General features: G+C 45.3%; 1 protein-coding gene across 1 annotated transcript in view; it reads right to left on the bottom strand.

Annotated features, from left to right (window-relative positions):
• The window catches only part of FBXW4 (F-box and WD repeat domain containing 4), a 62,572-nt gene that overhangs the window by 6,142 nt on the left and 31,515 nt on the right, over positions 1 to 24,915 (bottom strand). The window contains exon 6 of the mRNA XM_005154566.4: positions 8,486 to 8,551. Coding sequence (XP_005154623.2) covers positions 8,486 to 8,551 — 66 coding nt within the window. The remainder of the gene's footprint in view (positions 1 to 8,485; positions 8,552 to 24,915) is intronic.

Below are 24,915 nucleotides of genomic sequence, written 5' to 3'. Positions count from 1 at the left end.
CTAGGAAACTGCTGAATCCAGAACATCTGCTGAAAACAGATGTGTGAAATTAAGGACATACTCATTTGCTCTGGAAGCCTCATCTGTAAACTGTGATCATCCACTGAAGTCATTGCACATGAGCAAGTGACTATTTAGAAACCGAGCAGAGCTCTAAACAAGTATTTTAGCCCCAATAACTACTTGCAACAAGCCAGGTGAGAAGCATATACTTTAAAAAAAGTAGAAAGAGCACCATTCAGTTCAAAACGCTGGGATATCCCACTGAGTATCAAGCAGAGGAAGGAAACAAAATCCATTTAAAAACCATTATCCAGAGTGCAGCATTTGCACAACTTCCATCATTCAAGTTGGAGAGTTCACCAAAACCAAAGGGAAGAGCTGAGCTCTTGACTCTTCCAAGTTGTTGCAACAGCAGCTGGGGCACCCAGGGAATGCAGCATCTTATGCTAAGAAGGGAAAGGCTTGGTCAAACAATGTCCATAATGTGAATAGGGCAAAGTACAGATCCTTGGCAAATACATTCTCCATAGAGTTATCCTATGCCAAGGTCACTCCTGCACTTAGCCAAGGCTACTAATTCCTGAAGGGAGATGCGAGATTGGCTTGGGGAATTTTGAAGGAGCACCTCGATGTGAAATGGCTCAGAGATGCTTTTGTAAGTGATTTTCAGAAGAAATGCCTCTCTCTGCTTCCTCAGCACAGCTGAAGGGACTCGAGGCAGTAGGGGGGAATGACACCAACGATGGTTTGAGATTGTGTCATGGGGAGACAGAAGAGGGAGTTTTGCCTTCTTTTCTTCTGCTTTCTCTGAATTGGCCCACACACGCTTTAAATGGTCCAATAAAAAGATACAATTTCTTTACCTTTCCAGCTCTGGGACCCTGTGAGTTTTTGTTGTTCGGGTTCCCGTAAGGTTAAGTTCAGAGGATAAACTGACACGCTGGGCTATGGGAAAAAGCCAGTTTCTTCAAATAAAGCCACAACGGTGCAAAAGAGACCCTGCTGGGGCTTTTATTTGGGAAAACAAACAGAAATGGCACCAAGCCCTTCTGCTTTACGAACCAATTTAACTATAAAACCAATGTTCTCCCTCTCGGGGGTGAGGAGGGGAGAGAGACAGGACATGACAATAGTCCAAAACCTTGGGGGGAAAAAAGAAAGAAAAAAAAAAGAAGATAGGACAAAAAAAGGTTGTCTGTCCTCTTTTCTTTCTTGTCCATGGCTCCTTTTCTTAGCACACGTGTGTTCTTGTAAAAACGATTAGATTGCAATTTGTATAACATGGTGACCCCCAAATTCAGACATTTAACCCCTTTTCTCTGCAAAGAATGTCAAGAATGTCTTCTCTGTCTTTCTTTCCAACAGGAGGAGTAGGGGGGAATTCTCTCAAACTGTGATTTCTTGGAGAAAGAGAGAAAGAGGGAGGCGAGGAAAAGAAGCAGGGAATTCTCAAAGCCTCTCGCCTTTCGCCCCACTTGTGTGGGAACAGGCGGCTGTATTGCTCCCTTTCTGGACAGAACTCTGCAGGTCTCCTTTAGGAGGGAGACAAAAAAATGGAGAGTCCAAATCAAAACAAAGCCATCTGTTTAAATGAGCCACTGCTAGCCAGTGGCAGAGGGGGTTCCTCATTCACTCCTTCCCATTCTTCTCTCATGCCACTGTTGATTCTCTCTCAACCCAGGGAAAAATAAAGATTGCTTTTGCTTTGGCTCAGGGGGATGAAACTGATTGATGTGCTTGGAGTGTCCAGCCCCCACCCCACACTCTCCGATTGTTCAAGGCCTTGTAAAGTTGTCATAAATACGCCTGAACAGGGGTGCAAAGGCCACAGCATGCCCTGGACATGCACACATCGAAAGGGCAGTAGCTGGCCTCATGTTCATCTCTAGTGAGACAGGGCCAGACTGCCATAAGGAGGAAAGGACTTGGGATAAACACCTGTCTGTATGTTCATCCTTTTTACGATGGTTTTACATTTAGGTTAAGATGCACCAGAGCCCTCTTAACAGAAGGAAAGCAGAAGATATTCAGCTTATGTGAGAAGGTTCAGAAAGACTATGTCAAAAAAAGTTCCAGAAATTACTAAAGAACCACAAGGACCCAAACAGTTTTGTGAATGCATGCATACCATGGGAAATACATTGCACATAAGACTGGAGCTATCCATTTATAGTTAAGAGACAGAGCTCTGAATGCAACAAAGCCTGTTAAAAGGAACAATCATTCGAGACAACACCACTTAAGAGGCTGCCTGCAGCAGCAAGATTTCTGCAGCATTGGCTCAAATAATTTGCCATAGGTCTGACACTGCCTCCAGAAACGTCCAAGATCTCAGAGCAAGGGAATCAAACCCTACAGTTAGGAGTGGTAGAACTGGAGTAGGAATTTACTCCTGGCCTTTTCAGGTGACTACTTCATGCCTGAAGGCAGGAGACCTATTTGTATCTAGTCTTGAATGCTCAAGCTCCATGAAGAAGGACCTGCTTTTCCCTTTGCCTGAAGTCTCCATCCTATCTACCTTACTGCAGAGTGAATGGTTCCCAAGGACCAAATTAGAAATACAAAGACAGTCTTTGTGCAAAACTGATTTAATATGAACAGACCAAGAAAGAGTTTACCTGAAGACAAGAATTTCTCCCCTATGACCAACCCCAGCCAGCCATTTTACCAACCCTTTTTCCTTTGAATTTCAGTAAGAAGGCATGACATTTGTGTTCCTGATTAACCCAAGGACATGTAGATGAGAATAGCCAGAACTGATGCTTTCAGAAGAGTAACCAAAGCCATCTGTGGACAGAATAGGGAAACAGGAGGGAAAAAAAAAAAAGCAAGAGAATCTCAGAAACAGAAAACAAGCAGCCACCTGAGGAAGGGCAACTACCTATGGATCATCCCACTGCAGTGAGCAGAGGAAGCAGAAGGCACCCATCTGTATGCACTTACCTGATGTAAGCACAGCCCAGGAAGCTGTTCACCTTACTGTTAGACAAGTTTTGGACTGGTTATTGTGATTTAAAACTGTGTTCAGCTAAAACAAAGATGCTGAGAAAGAAACCCAAGCCTGAAAAGAGCAGGGAACCTCTTCCCACAAAGCCTGGAGAGAGCTACCTTGGCAAAAAAAAAAGACATTTGGCATAATTAATCTATAGAAAAGGAGGGTAGGAGAGGGAATTCTGCATGTACAACATGGTATTATGATTCTTGTGCCCCCAAATCCTGTGAGACTGCTATCAGTGCCAGGATATTTGCTATTGCTTGTCTCTCCTCTTACCAACGATAAGCACCCACTTCTCTGTGCCTGGATAAATCCAGTTTAAATACCTGGATGAAGCAGACTCCCCATAACTCTAAGTGCAACTTACATTTTCTTTCAATTTAGCACCTCCAGGTCGGGGATCTATTTTCTCCCTTCATCCAACAAACTCTTTTTGTTATTAAATTAGAGGGTCTCAAACTTGTTTAAACCTTGGAGTTCAAAGCTGTGGAGAGAATGATCTTCTACAGAGCTTGTTTTAGAACACAATGTTAAGAAGCCTGCTTGTGCATCTTGGGCCAAGCTTCTACATTAAAAGCTTTAGCTGAAAACATTCAGCAAGCTTTACAGCAAAGTACGAGACCTGCAGATTCTCATTTTATTTATCCACTTCCCCATATAAAAATATCTGAGCATGACAAGTTGCAAAGCCAAGAAGGACTGGATTTAAACAAGAAAGCATCAGTAGTGACCAGCTAATCAGGGTGTTCAGTACTATATACTGCAACTGTCAAATGGCACTTGCTGTTTAAGAACATCACAGAGAACTCAAGTTTTATAGCTCTCCCTCCCTGTTGACAACTGCTCATATTCACTCACTCAATGGCTCTAAGAGCCACCAAAGTGGATGCAGATCAACATACACTGAGATCTGAAAGACAGCAACTAATTCTTGCCCACCCCACTGCACAGACAGATGGAACCTAAGAAGGGTCCCATGGAAGCACATACCAGAGATCAAGCAGCAGCAAGTTAGCAAACTTCAGCTGCTTGTGATGGCAATGCTCATGCTGGCTCTCAGAAAGAAAGAGTACAGTGTGACAGCACTAAAGGTAAACACGGATTACTAACCTGCTCCACAGCTGCCTGGCTACCCTGGAAGCCTCATCCCCACCCCTCTGCTGAGGGCACCAGTCACACACCTGAATCTCCCTTCTCCTCCACTCCCAAGCCACTCTCATGAATCCTCTACCTCCCACCTCCCCAAAACTTGCAGACATCAAAGGCACCTGCCTTGAACACCTGAAGAGCAGAGGGGCCTGACGGTCAAGAAATGCAACTATCTTCCCCTTCCATCCACTCTCTATTTTTTTTCTCCCTCATCCCTTTGAAAAAGGTGGCAGAGATAAATGGAGAACAAAGAAACAAGAAAAAGCCACAGCTTTGGCCCACACCCTGCCTATTACTTAAGGGGGAAGGAACTCTTCCGAAAGAGGAGGAAAAAAAATGTGCTCAGACACAATGGCTCAAAAGGCCAGGCAGCAAACCGGGCCACTTTGTACTGCTAACAAGGGAAACCTAATTACAGGAAGAGGGCAAAGAGGGACAGATAAAAGGGATACAAAATTTCAACATCTGTTGCCATAAAGGGATAAGAAGTGGGGAAACGCAAAGTGTCAGTTTGGTGTCAGTGACGGCGTAAAGCCACTTTCAAAGGACTCAGGAGAGGGAGAAAAACCGAACAAGAAATTAGAGGGTTCTTAAAAAAAACCCCAACAAAATACAAAAAAACCACTCTGCCAAAAATGCTTTCAAAAGGGGAGAGGAGATGGACAAAGACTGGGTATTTAAAAGGTGGAGGATCTGGGTGGCTTGCAGGGCACAGCTAACTTTGGCTCAGTTTTCACAACAGCTCTTGTGCCCTGCATCTGTCACATTGTGTCACAGGAAAGGACAATATAGGACTTGTGCACTCAAAGTGTTTACAGCATAAGGACTACCATGTCAGACAGATTACTGGTCCATTTCAAATATCAAGCTTGGCAGAGTTGCTGCAAAGAGATCTCTGGAGTATCCTACCTTATGAAGAAGCATCCTTGAGGCAAGGGCATATGTCACCTAAAGACATGTAGACCACCATGACAGGCTAGGGAGCACCAATTCTCTGCAAGGAAATGACAAATGCTGACCTTGGAGCTGTTCCCAGTGGTGCATCACCCTCAACTCCCAGGGAGATAAACTCCCAAAGGAAACAGGAGGTGGGAAAAAAAAAAGAAAGAACATGATTTGAAGAAAGTATCTTTTTCCCTTGCTTACCATTAACTGGCTGTTCTGCTGAGCAACCCACTAGCACTGGCAGACAGGACAGGATGGTCTGAGAGAGAAAGGGAGCAGATGTACCTGACCTACATGAGGGGCAGTTGCCATCATATTCTTCATTGGTACTGAAGGGCAAGAGGACTGCCAGGTGTCAGCAGGGCCTGATACTAGATGCAAGGACAAAGGTTAGTACCTAGTACTTCATACTGCTAATCATGCTCCTTTTCTGTGCACACCCCTAATCACCAAAGCTATTCATAGCCCCCCTCCATGAACACACCTTGATACTGAATGGCAGTAAGTGCACAGCAACTTCCCCACATCTAAAAGCAATCAGGTGGCATAATGTAGCATGTGTGGGATGAGGTATGTCCTGCAGAGGTGCAGCTAGCCAGCTTCAAAAGCATAAGAAAAAAAACCACCCTCCTTCATTACAGGAGAAAGGGCCAGGTGTAGCAGCAGCTGGAATTTCAGCCATCAGAGACAGTGTCTTGGCATTACGCGGTCATTCCCCTCCTTTAGACTCCTCTTGACAATTGCTTGTTGCTGCCTGTTCCGGCTTTGATCCAACACCATCATCTCAGCAGAGTCAGAAATGAAAGACAGTTGTGGGGGTGGGATGCAGCAAGAGGCGTTTCCTTTCCCCAATAAAAATTTCCTCACTGCCAAACCCAACCAAGCCCTTTTCAAAGCCCAGGACATATTTTCAGGTGAAGACTTTATCCCCTTCCTCTTGGAGGGATGAGAATGGCTGCCCCAGGGTCAGGGAACTGCAAAGGTCATAAATATGAAACATACCATGACCAACAGCTACAAGCACCAGCCAACAACTTATCTGGCCTGGAACTAAGATGATCAGTACACAAAAGGTTATTTAAGCTTTAAATCCTTTTGTAGCATGTTCCAGCTCTCAGCTGTTGGGGAAAAAGACCACCTACACCAAGGGAAGAGAATGCCACAGAAACTGCTGCAATGTCACACAAACACCCATGGATAAAACAACCAGCTAACTGCACTAACTGTTCTCGGACAGCATTAAACATCTAAGTGGTGCTAAGGATCCTGTAGTTTTAAAGAACACATCTTCAGCACTACTCTACCTTGCCTCATTTTTTTGACAGAGCAGTTGCCTGGATTCTGCTCTTGGAGATAATGTCCTTGCCATGTTCAGGATCTGCAGGTTAGACTCTGGCCCTTAGTGGCCACAGGAAGGGGTAAGCAAGAAATGCAGGAGGCCTGCCTCTGTCTTCCAGATGTTATTAGGACACACTGGGCACAGGAGAAACTTTTCAGTCCTGGTAGCTTTAAGATTTTGAGTTTCCATGCCATGCAACCACTTCTGGAGTCTGACCAGGGAGACAACATACATAAACTTCAAAGGAAGAAATAGCATTTCCCTATGAGATCTCTTGTGGAAACTACTGGAGCCTTTGAAAATCAATCCAAAGCTCTTTTGGGAAGAACGGTTTATGGAGAATTCAAGACCTGGAAGGATAAGTCTGTACTCCCTCACTATAAATGACCACAGCAAGCTTCATGTGCTAGTTTCCCAGCCATGCTTCCTACTCAGCCTCCTGCCCTGCACGTGCTGATGAGACTTCCAGCTCACACACAGGCCCCCAGAGAGGAAAAGACCCAGTGGCATGGTGCATTCCAGCTGTGACAGGTGAAGAGGGAAGAATAAGTTTGACACTTCAGCCATTGCAACAGAGGCCCAGTGGCCTACGTTGCCTTGGCTTTTTTATTTGCCTGTCAGTCAGGCTTTGACGTTATTGAAAGATCAAACTCCGTTGTGCCTGTTCATTACCTTAATCCTATTTTCTACACAGCTTTATTATCTCTTCAGGCTTCCTTGGGAAAGGCTGTCAGAGAGGCTGAGGCAGGGGTGAGCGGGTTGCCTATCTCCTCACCCCTGTCAGATGCCTCTATTCAAGAACAGCCGGAAGACTTGATGGGCAGGGATATCACAGCACAACCTGCATCCTTCTGGGTTACTCCAAAGGCACCACCAGACTAGGTCACCAAGAAACATGCACCATAGCTGAATGTGCTGGTGCTGGTTTTCCTGGTCTAGTTTGTCCTTTGTGGGATGTATCCTTTGCAAAGTCTATTTTTGTTACACTTCAGAGAAAACCAAGTTGGTTTGTATTGGATGCAGTTGACTCAGACAATCTGATCTAAACTATAGATTAGAAGGCAATTGGCCTCAGATGAGCCCTGCACACACACCAATCCCTCTCTACCTCCATTCCCCAAACACAGCTCTGCCGACACCCCTCAGGCCCCTTCTGCCATTGCCCCCCTTATTTCCTCTTCCCAAGCCCACCAGCTCACCTCAATCCTGACGACCCTCCATTGATAATCTGTGCTGTGCCACTCCTACTCAGAGCATACCAGTCCTGGAAAGCTGAGCTGCCATTCAATAATCCTTCCAAATATTTGCTATCTTTCCATCAGTACAAAAAGACCCCCAGGCTAAGAGTTTCAAATTTGTCAGCAGTTGAGTCTCATGTCAGGATATGAGCCCAACATTTCCCCAGTTGCTAAGGTCAGCACCTTCACCAAACAGGAACTACTCAAAGGCCCCATATCAGAGGCCACAGCAATTAACCTCCTCAATGCTTATTAAGACAGGGAGAAGACAACATTAAGACAGGAAGAAGACAACACTTCCATAAACAACCTGTTGCCACCCTCACCTCCCAGAGCTACTACCTCTGGCTTCTGAGCACCACAGACAAGTGAGTGAATGGGAAGATGAAAACAACCTTCCTCACCCTTCTGGCTCAGGCTAAAGCATCAACTGATAGATCAATGAAAAGGAAGGTGTCATGTACATATTCTGATTGTAAATGGGTAATGGGAAGAAACCAGGGTAGCTGTGGAGAACTGGAAATGCTGGGAAGTCGAGCTGCTCCCTACTGAACCAGAACAACACATTCCCCCCTCCCTGTCATCTTTCCACACCAGTTTGTTCCATCCCCCACTCCATCCTACATCTCATATTTAAACATAGAATCATAGACTCGTTAGGGTTGGAAAGGACCTTAAGATCATCTAGTTCCAGCCCTCCTGCCATGGGTAGGGACACCCCTTGCCTTCATGGACAAAATAAATGATTTTACACCATCTCCAATATTGCATTTCTCAACATTACGTACTTTCCCCATAACCTGGAAGCTCACTTACCTCTCAAGGTCCCAGATTCTCAGAGGTGAGGTGTGTCCACAGCAGGCTGTCCCCGTCACAAATGAGCTGTTTAAAGAACACAAGCAAACAAAAAAACCCTTACTAATCCTTGTGTTCTGAAGAAATAGCACACAAACAAGACAGAAAACAGGCTACAAGACAGACTGAATTTTGGTCCAAGACTATGTCAGCATGTTCCACCACATTTCACAAGGAGCAGGCAGCAGCAAAGGGAGAAGTGCTCCATAGTCCTCAGTAGCTGAGCTTCCCAGATGCAGCAAGTCACAACTATAGAGAATTGGCAGGGCATAAAAATATATTTGCATATGCAAGGGGAAAACCTAAAATAGGAGCAGCTGTAAATTGCAACAACATTTTCTAAACAGCACAGTACTCAGCATGTTTCATGTGAGCGAATATATGTCAGGGCTGTAAGCTCCAGAAAGACCTCATGGAAAATTCCCTGTTACTTCCTACTCATGTCTCAGCTTTTGTTTGTTGGCAACCTCTGAGCACAGTCATGAACTGGCTGCAGCACCACAGGCCTAACAAATCACAGGAAAGAGGTCTCCAGTCCAGGTTGCTCAAAGCAGGGCCAATTTCAAAGCTGGATAATACTGCCCTCCCCAGCACTCAAGCATTATTAGAGGCTGGACAGTCCTCCTGCAGCAATATTTGGCTCAGCAACATTTGGCTCAGCTCACGCTCTCCAGCAGTGTCCATTCCAAAGTCCTCTGGTGATGCTATGTCCCTGATGCACGTGCTGGCTCCAGAGGTTGTCTGACAGCCAATGGCCTAAAGCTAGTTGGTAAGACAGGAACAAATCTTCAAAATCAAGCAGCAGGAACATGGGTGCTGTGGCTCTCCACACCACACCGCTGGTTTTATGCCAACTTCTTATCCTCAGTCCAAATAAGAGAAAGCAGCTCACACAAAGGTTTCTAAGTAAGCTATAAATGACCTCTCACAAAGCCACATTTATTGCAGCTACCAAGAATAAAATGTCAAAACTATGTTTAAGCCATTGCAACAAGGATAGCACAAATGCAGGAAACGGAACCTGCTTTAAATAAAAGCCAGTTCTATGCTTTGCCTAAACATCTTTTGCAGCATGACATGGAGCTAGCAGCTAAAAGAGGAAAGCAAATTAAGGAAACAATGCCACATCTCTAAGAATAGCATTTTTAAACATTTCTTTGATCCTCTCAAACATCCTTTCTTTGGAAATCAGGTGTCTCCAAGCTTGTACTGTACCAGGAATGGATTCTTATGGCATTCTTGACTTCTGTAAGAAGCACTACTGCTGGTGTTACAAGGCAGCCAGCAGCAAAGTAGTGAATATGCACTTGCTCACTCAAAGCCAGAGAAGAGCCATGTGGAAACAGGGCCAGAAGTCCAGACTTCTAGCTCTGTGGTTTGGGTGAGCAATTGGTTTCTCCAAATCGTAAGGCCAAAGCAGCACTGCCAACACACAAACAGATACATCAAGCTACCTCAAAGAGCTAATGGAAACCAAGGAAGACCTACAGCTATGAAAGCCCTCTCTTTTGCTGGCTTTATCCCTTCTATCTAAACTCACATAACTGGAGCTGTGCACAAGTCCTGTGATGCTCAACTGCCCTTTAGGCCTAGACAAGGCCTGCACCACCAGAGCTATTTCAAAGTCTCTTCAACAAGGCTGTCTTACATGCAAAATCCCAGGTGCATTAGCAGTGCACATGCAATTAGCCCAGTGCACCTATAGCACAGGGCTCTCTTCTGCAGGGTGCACACATTCTTCTCCATAGAAGTCTGACCGAAGTCTGACAGTCTAAGGAAAAGCCAAAGGCAACAGCCACGAAGACCAACTAAGAAAGCCTGCAGCATTTCAGATTTGGAAACAGGGTTTCTGCCAATACCTGCTCCGTAATGCAGGACACAAGGGAAGATATCCCTTTGGCCGATGTGTCCCATCTCCGAGGAAAACAAGCAAAAGACACCCACTCTGACAGCTTACCAGTCAAACCCCATGTCTGGAAAACAGCACTTTGGTCAGGGAGTCCCTCAGCTACAAAGCTAGGTGTTGGGTTCTGTCCCTCCCTCCCCAAACATAATCCATTAATAAGTACTAAAGCCAATTACCGTGGTTAGAAACATAATAGCAGTCAGGGAGTCAGTCGAGCAGGCAATTGGGTGCTTAAGATTTTTCTTTTGGGGGACAAACTGACTCTGTCCCAGCAGAGAACGCCCTCACGTGGGAGACAGGCCCCTTTGTGCAGAAGGTATGCACAAGGCTTTGATGGTTGCCACAGGTCTAAATTAGCATGGAGGCACACCAACAGGGAGAAAAAGGTGGGAGGAACAGCAAGGTCTAATCCCTGCTCATGCTGTCAATTCTGGACTTCAGCTTTCCCTCCTCAGTTCTTACCCCCCACCCCTCCAAAGAAAGAAGAAAAATAGCATTAGATGAAGAGATTTGTCTCCAGGATCACATACAGGCCTCAGGGCCACAAACAAGTTTCTTCTAAGTAAAGCTGACTCCATTCAGTCAACAGGAATTTTGTCTCATACTTCAGCAGGATCAGGTTTGCAGGCCTTATCTTTAACAGGCTGGAACCCATTAGCAAGCAAAGATAAGACTTCTCCCAGAAGAGCAGGGCACCTTCACTGCCTGGATTAGAAAGCAGCATTCACAAAACATGCACAAGAAGTGGTGCCAATGAGAAATTCCCAAAGCCTTGGAGCAAACTGACCTGGAAGTCTAGATCCCCAGGGCCCCTCACCTGGAGCCTGGTCTGCAGGAATATACCTTCCACCTCCAGGCCTCTCATAACTGGAAACCTCTCAGAGGTGACAGTTTCATTCCAAGCAAAAGTGTGACACATGTCAGCTTTGGGTATGTCTAAACCAATATTCAGACTGGAACTAAGCATGTAAAGTTTGCCTCCAAATATTCTGCAACATCGTTCAGCAGAACTGAATCCTTCTACCAGGCTTGCTTCTTCCAGTTTACCTTCAGCAAGCTTTTTGTCTTAGAAAACACAGAGAACGCACTAAAACCCTGTGACCTAGAGAAGTGCAACCTCTCCAGAACTATTTTTGCCAGCTGCCCAAGAGAAGCAACTCCAGCTGAGTTACTGTTTTACTGAATGTCATTTATCTTGCCTACAATGCTCTCAGGAGTCAGAGCCACTGAGGAGAGATGAGATTGGGAAAAAGAGAGCAGAAGATGTCCGATATATATTACTGCAGGGATGACCCATCTCTCTGATGTATATATGATACTACTGATGTACACAGACACTACCCAGATACATCTACATGCTACATAAAAAAATGTTATGTCCAAGCTTCAGACAGCCTTGGAGGTACAAAGCCCTTTCCTCACTCAGCTTTCCTCTGCCCCGTGAAAGCTGTTGGGTATCATGACTACAAACTCCCTCCAAAAGACTCCTCTAACAGGAAAATTAGCACCACTGCAGAGCTTCTGTAACAGGGCACGTTGTCTTCACTGGGATCTTCTAGGAGGTAAAACAAAACAAGCCAACGTACCATTTCCACCTCTGGTGTACTAGGAAGATGAGGATTCTGCAGACCATTGAGCCATTGAGACACACATACTTCATATACAACATGTTTTTGTTGTCCAAAGCAAGGTGTTTTCCAACTGAACTGATACTTTGATGTTCTCTTTCCCATTTGAAACTCCCTGCTGAGAAAGGGATGGGGGGAATAAACCCTCCCAAAATAAAAAAAAAACCTCCTCCTGAAGCCAGACCTTCTCTGTGCTGTACAGGAGATATTTCATTAAGAGATCATCCCCCTGCAACAGAAGCTGGGCCAGGGGATGAAAGAGAACACACATCCTGGCAGTGCTTTTGGAAGAAATGCAAGAACTCTGTCCATCTGACTGACTTGTTGTTGGATCCCATGGCATTTCTGGCAACAGCAGTAGTGCTCTGGCTACAGTCCAGCTGCAATGATCCCATGCCTGCTCACAAGGTGTCAAGTACACCGTTTCACCCCATCTGTAACATCCCTCTTTATCCTGTCCCGGACTGAGCACTGCCAGATGTGGATGAACCAGAGAGAAGGAGGTAGTTGCCCATCAGTTTTTTTTTGGGAAGAGGCTGTTTGTCATGGGGCTTGGTGACAGTCTCAGCTTCAGAGATACAAATCCCATTCTACAAATACACACCTTGCTCACTGTCAACCTAGCCTTCAGAGCAGGCACTGCCTGAGCCAGGAATCTTGCAATGTAAAGTCATTGAAGGAACCTAGGTGAAACAGACTCTTTCCAGCCTCTTCTCTCTAAACTTCCCCCATGCCCCAAGGCTTGCACCCTTCCCCTGTGCGGTAAACAGATTGCTTCTCCAGTCCCATTCTACTCTTTGGGGATTTCAAATCCAGAATCTGCTTGACACGTGCAAGAGACTGTTCCTTCCTCCTTGTGTGCTTCCCCGCCCCCTGGAATTGGACATCGTTGTTCCATTTTGGAGACTATTATATACAGAGACTCATCAGACTGGGAAACAAAGAAGTTATTACTTGCAAGAGCCCTGCAGCTGGGAATGTGGAAGGCAGGGGGGAGAGGAAGGGGAGCACCGAGGGAGACAGGGACACAGGGGGCTGGTAGCAGCATTATGAAAGCTACCAACAGAAAGGACAACTCAAAGATGGGAAATATGTGTTAAAAAGTCTCAAGTAAGATAAGAAGAGAAAGCAAGTCCAGGATGGAGAGTGGATGAGAGAAAGCAGTTGGTGCCAACGGTGCCGCGGGTTAAACACACGGGTCTGTGGGTTTGTGTAGCCTTTGATTCAGCACTGACACGCTTTGGCAAGGGAGGCCACCAGGGCTGTCAAATCCTTCACCAACGTGCCCATCAATTGTATTCAGCTCTCCCCGACCTGCACTGGCATTTTAATTACTGTTGGGTAAACTAATTTGTACAAATGAAGGCAACTCTGCCTAATAGAATATGCAAGCTCTCTGACCTCTGACAAGCGATGACACAAGATACAAAGGAGGCAGAGGAAGGCTTTTTATCAGAGCCTTATTACTCTCTATTACTCCAATTAGTTAAGCTCCAGTGCTCCTAATTGGGGGAAAAAATTGCAATTAAATCAATTTTTGATGGGCTGAAAGTGGGTTACCGAACCGCCCTGCCTGTGAAACACTGATATTATAGCAGCAAAGGTCAAAGTCTTTGTCGGCACCTGTGGGGCCCCCACCTTCCCTCTCTAAGCCCCTCTGTGCCCCCCCCAACACACACGCAGCTCACTAAGGCGAATCATTAGAACATGTCATGTCTTATCGTGGCCGCCACCATCCTGCTAACCTCATCAGTTGACATCATTATGGAAGGTAACTCCTCCAGCATGAATACAGTGCTAAGGTCACACAAACTTGATGGAGCCCCTGCTGAAGAGCAGATGCAACAGTAACAACATTGTGAAGGGGAGAGGAGGGGGTCAGAAACTCAGCGCCGGGAGTTTCGGCACCTCCAGCGCAAGGCTTCTCCAACAGACCAGATACACAGAAAGGGACGGAGACAATGTGGAGAAGCAGGTGCTCCTTCCTTCCCCAGGGGCATTTAATTTACAACATCAGTTTAGCATTTTGATCTCCATGAGAAAGTGGGCACCACAAGCATTGCCTTTGATTCAGGCAATGCTGGACACAGCCAGCATTGGTGGTCATGCAGAGCTGGTGCTACCCCTTCGCTGCCCCTTTAGTCCTACTTTGTGCCTCTTGCAGGATGACCAGAGAACTGGCAGGATGACCTTCAGTATCTCAAAAGCAAGTCAGGACAGCTAGGTTATATGCTAACAACTCAGTAACCTCAAACTGAACAAAAACCAGCAGATTGTCTGAAAAGACACAAATGAATGAAGGAGTAGGGCTGATAACCCAGTAAAAATACTTGTACAGCCACAAAAATAAAAGTCCCAGCCACTGCTAATGGGTCAAAATTACATCTTTCCAGAACAGGGAACATGGATAGTGGAAGGCTATTTAGAAGATAAGGCTGGAAAAGCTAAAGAAGCCAATTGCACATGGTATAGCTGCTCAAAACGTTAAAAAATGCAGGTTGCATCCAATTTACTGCAGTTCTGCAATATCCCTTTGGCTTTTGGCTCCAGACTAAGTGTTTCCATATTCTTCAGTTCCCAAGAGCCTTCCTATCCTTCCAGTCTCGTGTACCATGCTCCTCCTGAATCCTTGCCATGCAATGGTTCTGCTTCAGGTCTTCAGTGCAAAGCAAAGACAGGGACCATCAAACTGACTTAAACATTTTATTTCTGTGTTGCTGGCTGCTGTTGTAGGCTCAAGGATACCCACACTGCACTTTGTTAAAGCCTGGTTTCAGCAAATGTCCAGGAGAAGTCCAGCTCTGTAAAAGCTGACTGATGTTCCTGTGTGTACCCATACAAGAGTAATACTTAAACAGTGTTTTTCACAGAGCTGCTGTGATTTTTCAGAACCTCAAACAGAATTGCCTTTGTGGCTGCACAAGTATTTTTACTGGGTTATCAGCTCTACTCCTTTATTAAAGGGAAAGGCTTGATAACCCATGTTTAACAATTCAAAGTACTTGTCTGCATGGTGTGTCCAACACTCTTTATCATCCTTCCTCATTCCCCAACCTCTGGGCTTCCTACACATGGAGCAGTGGTACACGACAAAGGCCTCCATGATAACTCCTGCATTCGTAGATTTCTCCAGACCCAGTTTATTCCCCAACTGATGCTCAGGTTGTTACTGTCATTACAGGAAAAAAAGAGACTCCTTGAGAGACAGAAATGTAATGTAGTACATAACTGAGACACTGGTTTGAATAAAGTGTACCAAACATCAAGGGGGACAGAAAGCTCAAAAGCCTGTGCCAAAATAGTTTTGACTGTGTATGCTCTTTTGAGGCCTTACTGTGAACAGTTTTCTTTGGAGGCACCCCCTGGGGTTACATTTTGGAATATGAATCATAAAGAAACATGACTCTGCTGAGAAAGCACTCCTGAATCTCAAAGCTGGGCTGTGCAAGAGGTACACCTCTCTATTCCAACCAGAGAAAGCTTTCTGGGGAGAACGAGAAGGGAAAAAAAGAAAAGAAGGAAGTCTAGGGACTTCCATGTCAGCCCAAGACTATGAGGCTAAACACTCCTACAGTAGGGTTATTTCAGCTGATCAGAACAAAACCTTACAAGACATTTTTCATTCTCAGAAACTGTAACATTAGAAAAGCAGAGAAAGCTGCTGCTAAGGTTGCATCTATATTTTGAGGAGTTTAGGGTTGGGTTGTTGGTTTGTTTTTTTTCCCCCATCTTTTGCAAAGTGCAGGTGAAGTAACCACAGCTGGTACATTGACATTTTTAATTGGACTATGCATTCTCCCTTCCAGCATCACTAGGGCAATCTCAAGCCATCTGCAGGAACTTCATCCTACACTCTACTCTTGGCTCTACAAAAGAGAGCAGTAATTCAAACACAGTCAGGCAAGACTCCTGTTAGGTACCTATCAACGGAACGCAAGGTGACTTCATCAAATCTCCATCTTGAGACTTCTTGGAACCAACTGAAAGGAAGAAACAAGTGAGGCTGCTGGCTGAGCAGCAACAAAGCATGGTCCCAAAGATACGAGGCACTGGATACCATCTGGGATAAGGCAGGCCATCTACAGACTATCACACATCTCAGGCAGATCTTTGAAGGTCTGGCACTTAGATCTCACATACCTGCACATCCACTTCAAGCCTTCACACTCAGCACAGGGCCCATGTCCTCCCTACTTGTCTCAACACTATCAACCTTCCTCCTCATACCAATGGGGAAGACACCCTGAGCCTGACCCTCACCCACTTCCCCAGACTCAGCAGCCCCCTCAAGTCCAGTGCCAGGGGCCCACACACAGCCTTACAAGAAGCTCTGAACTCCAACCCTTGCTTTCTCAAAGCCTGCCCAGGTGTAAAGCTCCAGCGATTCCTTTTTCTTTGCCATTTTCCCTCCCTCCTCCCTCTAGCCCCACCAACACTTCCAGGCCACACAGTGAGCCGGGAGGTTGGAGTACACGAGGACCACTGCAGCAGTCGTGCTGTTTCAGGCCCCCCCAACTCAAGACAATTTCTAAGAGCCATTTCTTATTCTCCCCTCCGTGAAATGATTTCTGTTAATTGCCTGGTGAGAATCAGTTATAGGTGGGGAAGACTCTCCCCACACACACACCCTGGCCCCTAATTGGCTTATTGAAGTTTTAACGGGGCTTTCACCTGGAGAAGCTGGTAATTATTCCCTTCATTCCCCTCTTGCTTGTACCTGTAGCTTCACACTTGGGGCCTGCCTGGCTCCACGGGGGGTACTTTGTTCCTTCTAACTACAGGCCCCACACAAATGGGCCCAGCAGCAGGAGAACGCAGCAAAGTGGTAATTTTCAGCCTAGCGTAATTAGCCAAGGTTCTTTCAGCCCAAACTGCTGAATGGGGAGGGGGCTGCCGGGGAGGGTGCGCATGTGGGAATGGCAGAACAGGGGCTGCTCTCAACAGGCTGACAAAGACCTCTGAGGGGCTTCAATCTGGGGTGACAGGAGGAGGGGGCTGGAGTGGGACAGCCTGCCTGGCAGAGCAGGGGCACAGCCAGCAGTGGGACACACGCTGAAGAGGTCAGCTCATTACAAGCATCTTTCCCCCAGGCCATAGAACAGGGCTGTGCAGGATGCCAAAAAAAGGGGTAAAGGAGAAAAGAGATCCACTGATGCACAATAGCAACATGTGAAAAGGTGCAATGCATGACAAATTCTTGAAGGCCTGATGTAGCCTACGCTCCCAGGGCAGGATTTCTAGCCTAGTACCTCTGCACCAAGATGAAGGCAACAAACCCACGTAGGAGAAACTGGACAGTGCAGGTCCAAGACAGGACAGCAAGAATTGTGCCAAGGACAGAGAACCCTTACTGCTGCAAATAAAAGAATCATTCACCTCCTCCAGCATCTGCCCCAAAAGCCAGAGAACAAGCAGAACCAGGAAGACAGCAATGACGGCTCCAGGCATTTTTCTGATGAGCCATTTTCCATTAGCAAAACAAAACTTCTTTTCATAGTGGGACCTCACTTACTCCATCTCTTTTTCTGCTACTAGCCTATGGTTCTGCAAAACCTACCAGGAAGCCTACTGAATATGGGTTGACCAAACCACTTGGGTCCTAGTGTATTGCTCCTGTGTCACACCAGACTGGCAGCAGTTGCCCCACAAGCCAGAAACCAGCATCCTGTGGCTCAGTGTTTCTTTAGATTCTTAGGACTTGTCAGCATCTTTGTTAGCTTTCTTTGAAATACCACTATCGCCTTCAGGATAGAAATCCTTGTCCTAGTTGGTCAACTCCAGAGCTGTAGACAAGTTAAGCCTGCTCAACTGACTTGACGGTCTCAGCTCCAGAGCAATGTGGTCTTTTTTTGTTATGTTAAACTGCGTTTTGAAAAAACTCATCTTGTGTCCTTTGTGACCGCAGCATCCTACTGGAAAGCAGAACTAGATGGAACTAGAACTGGAACTGATTCTAGTTGAAACTAGATGATCTTAAGGTCCTTTCCAACCCTAACTATTCTACAATTCTATGATTCTATGAACTGTCACAATCTAAAAGCTTGATCCTTATTCTGCAATTTAGACAGATGGGCAAGAAGGCAAGTGAAAAGATGCTCATTACTTTCATCAGAGCAGCAGTTACATAGGAGTGCTGAGCAAGCCCTAGGAGATGACAATCACTGCCTTCTGATAAGAAGGAAATGAGATCCCCAGAGACTCCATACTTGTCAAGGAAATGGGCAGCATAACTCCCAGGGCACAGACTCATAATTTCTGAGCTGCCCAAAATACGCAAACATGGCCCAATGCTGCAACAGGTTGCAAACTGGAGAGGTTGCCCAATTTCACCCCACAACACTCTGATTTCTCTTCAGATGATATACATCTTCCACATTTTACTAAGGACTCCCACAGAAAGGTCAATTTTTTAATTTCAATCCAATTTTTTTGCAGCCTCTCACAGGCTGCTCTAAGTACTTGCCACAGACACGAGTTCAGCTAGATACTGTGTGCCTTCAGCTCATCAATGCTCAAAGCTTTTCCCTTAAAAGCAGCCTTGGACACTTCTGAACAATATATGCCTGCCATGAAATCAATGCCAGCATCTGAGAAACAGACTCCAAGAATAAATATAATCAGACCCAAGCTGACCAGGCCAGTTTCAAGACTACACAGACAAATAGAGGAAATGTTCCCAGCATCAGTGGGAACAGATACGTTGCTTATGCTCATACCTTATCACAAACCTTTCAGTGTCCAGGGCTTTTTCTTCTGACAACCCCACACCCTACAAAGGGACATATAGAACTGATTTAAGTAAATACTCCAGCTGTCATTGCTGTGGACGGCAGTCTAAATACATGCCCATGCATAGAAAATGCTTAAAGAATCATGATGCAAAAGAAGAAAACTATTTTTAAAATATCTCCTTTCTGTTTTATAAGCTTCAGGACTGCCAAGTCCAATCCCAATATATCCTCAGATGTGACTGGCAAGGTTTTCAGTTAACAAGTATTCTTTTAAAAATGCATACATATATATAATGACAGCGTATCTAAACTTTTCAATTAGAACATATGACTTTTGAAAATGAACACATGACTTACTGAAAATGACTTTTCAATAAGCCAGCAATCCATGCATGCCAGGGAGGTCAGGGGGAGAGGAGAAGCTTTTCAGGTTTGCCAGAACAACTAAAACCCAAGAATGTTTCAGTTTAAAAGCAGGGGTGGGAAGGAATCTGTTTTTTTTCTGGTGCCACAAGCCATGAGTTATTTTTGTCTTATTCCTTTTGCTATATGCACACACATGTACACCAAATTCAAACTTCCCAATTTAGGAGAATTTTGAAAAAAGGGATGAAGGTGGTGAGGAATATGAGGACTTCTCAACAAAAAAAACTTCATCATCTTCCCACAAAGGGTAGCAGCTCTTTCTCCACATCACACAGAGGCAGGAGCTGTGCTTGTACACACTTCTAGGGAAAAGAAGCCAAATCACTTAAAACCAGAGTGTTTGACCTTCCTCCTCTGCTCTATGCTATTCAAACAATCTCCAAATTAAGTCTAAACAAGTTGTTTAGAGGGTTTTTAAAAGCTAAAGATGAGGAAAGGTGAAAGGGGAGAGGTGTGTGTATGCAGCACATAACTGCACATAGAGAAGTCCAGGACACTGAGCCATGGAGACACAGGTGCTCTGTGGAGGAAGTCAGCAAAGCCTCATCTGCGTTTAACTCAGCCATGAAATGACTCCTAGAGTTTTCTTGCTCTGATCATTCCAGCCCTGACATGGACATGCTTACAACCACTTCAGCTCACTTGCCCTTAAAGCTCTGGGCAGCTTCCCCCTCCCCAGCTCTCCACTCTACGCAGTATGATTTGCTTCAGGGTTTTCATGCTAAGTGTTTGGAACGTGTCAACTGTTTGCCCCTGAGCGGCCAAGATACAGAATAAAGCCCCTGCTCTCCATCTGCAGGTTCAGGGCATACTTGCTTGTCAGCGAGCACCAGAGAGAAAAAAACCTGCCAGTCATGGCAGAAAGCCCCATCCCTGAAAGCAGATAAAGGCACACAAGATATCATTAAATGGTGAGACAACACACATCTAGGCATAAGAATGTTTAGTCACCACCAAATCCCCCAAATCCTGCACTACCAAAAAAACTGCTGAAAAAGTTTTGCAAGGAGCCAGAGCTCAAACAGAGGTTTACAGCACAAGTTATCATCTTCAGTACCTGTAATCAGGCTGGCCCGCAAGGCAGACCAAGTAGTATTGAATTTTAGTGATAACGGAAGTTAGCCAGATGAAGACAGGCGAAATAGATGCTGCAGAGGCTTGGAAAGAACAAGGCAGCAAAGAACAATTTAAGATGACGCTTGATGTCAGTATATTGAAAAAAAACATGACAGAAAATGGAGTAGGAGGGAAAGGACTGCGCTGAAATGACTGCAAAAAAGCCCCTTCAAGCACATGTTTCTCAAGTCCACAATGGAACAGAAGATTCCTTAAAACACATCATCCACTGAAGTAATTAAATAACTGATAAAGGGATATGAAGCACCACACTGCCTCCTGCACCTCAGTAAGTTGCTTCTGGGTGAAGCAGGACAACCTGCTGTCAGTCCTGCACATCAAGGAACAGAAGCCTGGAAGCTTTAGATGCACAAGCAGCTTTGTGGGTAGGAGTGTGAAACCACAGTTTCGTCCTTTCCTATGGCCTGCCTTATTCCCATGTGCTCTGAGACTTTAGGAAGTCTCATCCAAAAAGTTATTAAAAGGACCATTTTTGTTTGGTAAGTCAAACACCCACATGAAGAAATGCCAGAACCAAGCTCACACATCCACCACTGAAACAAAGACATTACTAAAGTGACAGTATTTGATTCTGCATCAAGTTAGGAGTTTCCCAGTCAAAGCTGTTACTGACCTTTACCATGTAGATATACAAGATCCAATTACATGACCATCAATTCAGGTTAGGCTGCATCTCTATGGACTCTAGTCAGAGGCTGCACCAGGAGGAAATTAGGACCTTACCACATCTCAGGAATGTCACACGCAAAGTCCACTCTAAGAAACAACTGGCCAGCAGCAGTCGTAACAGTTGTGGATTGCTGCTGCTTTGCACAAGGCCATTGACAGTTGAGGTGGCTTGGGAAAAACACTAAAATACTAAACAGAGCAGAGGGTATCCAGAGTATGCTCCTGTAAGATGGTCGGGCAAAAGGTTTAAAAACAGAACTAAGTGTTTCTTCCTCAGGACATAACACTGAATTGAAAAGGAGACTATAAAGACCAGAACAGGTTCAGAAAGAAGAGATGAGCTGCTCACAGAGCTAGCCTTTGCAAGTACAAAAGAAACACTGGTCTGGATGCAAACTCCAGCCAGAGAAACCCTAGCCTCTCCACCACTGGCAGTTGGGAAGGAACAGGCAGGAACGGATCTTTCTGTGCTTGTCTTGTTTCTCATCCTTCTCACAAGTCATCTAGTACTGACCACTGCTGGACACCAAACACTGGGGCAGGTGAGTGCTGGACTGAACCACCATAGAGAGCAGAACAGGAGAAATGCCCACCTTGGTCAAGCCATGGCGCACTTAACTCACTGCTTTGTCTCCAGCAGTGGTACTAGCACACGTCATTTAGGAAGGACATGTGAACTTGGCAATTTTATGTGATCATTCTCTTTTTACTACATCAGCATCCACAATTGCTTATACTAAGGTTTTTAGAAAGTGTAGTCCTTCATTACAGACCTGCTATCCATGAATTTACCAAATCCCTTTCAAAACTGCTGGCATCATCCACCTCCACAAGCTTCTGGTACAGAAAGTTCAGTACATACTGTGTGAAAAAATAATATCTTTTGTCCATTTTAAAGTAATCTCCCAGTAGTTTTTAATGTCTCTAGTTCTACTATTGCAGGATTTGGTGAATAACACTTTCAAGCTTACCTATTACCATCTTACTCTCCATATATCTTTTCAGGCCGGTTTTACCAGAACTGCCTAATGGAAGCAACCAAGTATCAGCACATCAAAAAGTTCTGCAGAGTATCTGACCTGGGACCAAATATGGGGAAAGACCACAAAACCAAGATACAAGCTAGTAATGCAGCCATTTCTTTGGTACAGAACAGTGTTCCTCTGCTGTATCTGCTCTTCAGACCTTGCTGGTTCATTGCCACTTCTGAAGCTCAACTAGTCTCAGTGACTCACAGACCATATCACTGGCTTCACTGTGAGAGCTAGAGAGCCAGTACAGGCATGAGCATCTCACAAACCATAGTTTGGGAAGCAGAGGACAGAGACACTGCACAGTGGGAACGATACTGTTCACCTGCACTCAATACTGCTAAAGTACCCAATATGCCTGCTCTGCCAGGCCACAATCTTATCTGAGGCGGTCTGCACACAATCTATGTTCCCAGATTGCTCCAGGATCATCAGAAGACAGATGCTAGAGAAATACTATTGCTTTTCAAATTTCTGGAGCAGGCTCCCTTGCTTCTCCACTGCCAAAGAGGAAAAGAAATCCAGGGGGAGTATGTGGAAAAGAAAAACATGCTCTAGGCCACAGGCACTAGTCAATACTCTGTGCAAGACAGAAAATAAGAAGCACGAGAAAAACTGTTCCATCAGACAGTCCTGCTCCATCACCATCTTTCACTAAACCAGGTGAAGCAGGTCACTGAACAAAGTGCAGGTGCAAAGCTGAAGACAGCTATATCAGGAGGCAGAGACCAAGCAGAGCAATAGCTTGGCCCAGCTTAGTCTGTAATTGCTTCCTCTGATGAGTTTATTTCATTCTGTAGTCTCCTTTTTTTTAATTCCTTGATTTTTTCCAGGGTGTGCATGCAGGGAAGAGGTACACACACAGGTGATCACCAGACTTCTTTTCCCCCTGAAAAAAAACAAGCTGTTGAGTTCCAGTTTGGATCCAGCCCCCACACTAATAAACCTCTGGGACTATCAATCACCTTGATACAGGTCTCCCTTCTGAAAGGAAATGGGTTCTCTCTCTTCATTAGCTGCCTGTGTCTACCAACCATAGCAGGGCCTCATTTCAAGTCCTCTTTGATGGACGGCTAGACTTAGAGGAATATGCACCTCAATCTCAGAGGACAGAGAATAAGGATTTACTAATTAGGGCAACACACATTAAAACCTGGTTTTAATACCTGGCCCCAAATTAGCCCTGCACCTGTGAAGTGTCAGGATGCCTGCACAGCAGCAAGAGTACATCCCACATGCAGGGCATGTGCAGAGACGGTGAATGAAGCCTCATGAGCCCACAAGACCTCTTCAGAGCAAGAAAGCGTTTGCAGCGATTGTGCTTCATACGGGTGGAAGGAGCAGAGAAGACCTGACAAATCCTAGATAATGAACCTCAGAACACTACAGGCCAACACTACACTGAGAGAACAGACTTTCCAATCTACCTTCCAGTCTGGAGCAGTCTCACACTGCTCTGAAAAGAAACCAGATGCAACAGAGCCAAGGAGAGAGTCATAGCCACACAGTTCTGTCCACACATTTCCAGTGTCTCATTCCACTCACAACAGAGATGCAGGATGCCAGCCACTCAGGGCAGCTGAAGCATAGCTACAGGCAAGAAGCACTCTGTCATGCTGTATTTTAAAGTATATTAGCACACAAGCCAGATGCAGAACTCCACACATTGAGGAGAAATTTCCATTCTTCAGAGGAACCAGTCTCCCTTCAAGCCTGGCTATCTCCTAGTCATTTGCTCCTCTCCAAACTCCAGCCCCTCTGGTCCTGCTCCCATCTTCTCTCTACCTCCCACACTCTTTCAAAAGTACTTTGCTTTACTAGTCTAGAGCCAAACTGATGCATTTGCTCATTTTAAACTGTCTGGCAAGGATCTTTCGTGAGAACTGAAGTGACTGGAGAAGGCTGTGATGGGAGACATCATCATCCTGATGTGTGCCTGACCCAATATGGGAGAAGCCCATCTCTGAGCCATGCTTTAATTTTTAACAGTATTTTTTCTAGATATGCCTGAAGATATTCCTGTGGGCAGTGCTATGCTCTCTGTCAAAATGCCAGGGTTAAATTAGAGAATTACATTTATGAATTCTGTAAATTCGTATCATCTGCAACCTCATCTAGGGCTCACAGATGATAGAGCCTGCCCAGGACGAAGGCACTGCTACTGTAAGCATCCTCCCACTCTGCTAGGAACCAGCCTTTGTGCAGACAGGACCCTTCATTCAGGAGTATCCTACAATCTTCATTCCTATATTCGTACCTTGCCTCTCCTGAGCTGGAACAGGAGATTGTAACTGTAGATTGGCACAGCAGTATACATTGCACACCACACACCTGAAGCAAGTCTGCTTTTCTTTTTTTCTTCCTGAGAGCACTGGCTGATAAATAATCCAATCCCTGCTTGGAAGAAATAAACTGTCTCCCCCTGCTCCTAATCCAGAGATGCAATACAAAATCTTGTCCCAGGAATTCTCTCTAAGTGATTCTTCACGCCCATTTATAAGGAAAGATGCACTTATAAGAACAACCATGCAGGCCTGTTTCTCAAGTTGGCACAGGCTATTTGGACCACAAAGCTACACACAAGCACCAGTGCAGCCCCAGATATGCCGGGGATATCTCCAAATTCCTGTTGGATGCAACAGCCCTAATTCAGAGAAAGAATCAGAGATGACCTGAATAAGTGCTTTGCACAGCATGTACTTGATATGCAGTGTAACACAGGCTTGAATTAACTCCAGTGATCTTAGTCATAAAACATACATTCCTATGCTTCAAAACTAGTGCATTTTGGATAACGTCCACAAATTTGATTCAGCAAGTACTAGCATCAAAAAGTTACCATCACCTGCAGCCTCCTACAAAC

The sequence above is a fragment of the Melopsittacus undulatus genome, chromosome 4 (genome assembly GCF_012275295.1).
Source record: "Melopsittacus undulatus isolate bMelUnd1 chromosome 4, bMelUnd1.mat.Z, whole genome shotgun sequence".
In the NCBI taxonomy this organism is placed as follows: domain Eukaryota; kingdom Metazoa; phylum Chordata; class Aves; order Psittaciformes; family Psittaculidae; genus Melopsittacus; species Melopsittacus undulatus.
The sequence above is the reverse complement of the archived record's forward strand: the minus strand, read 5'-3'. Positions and strand labels throughout refer to the sequence as shown.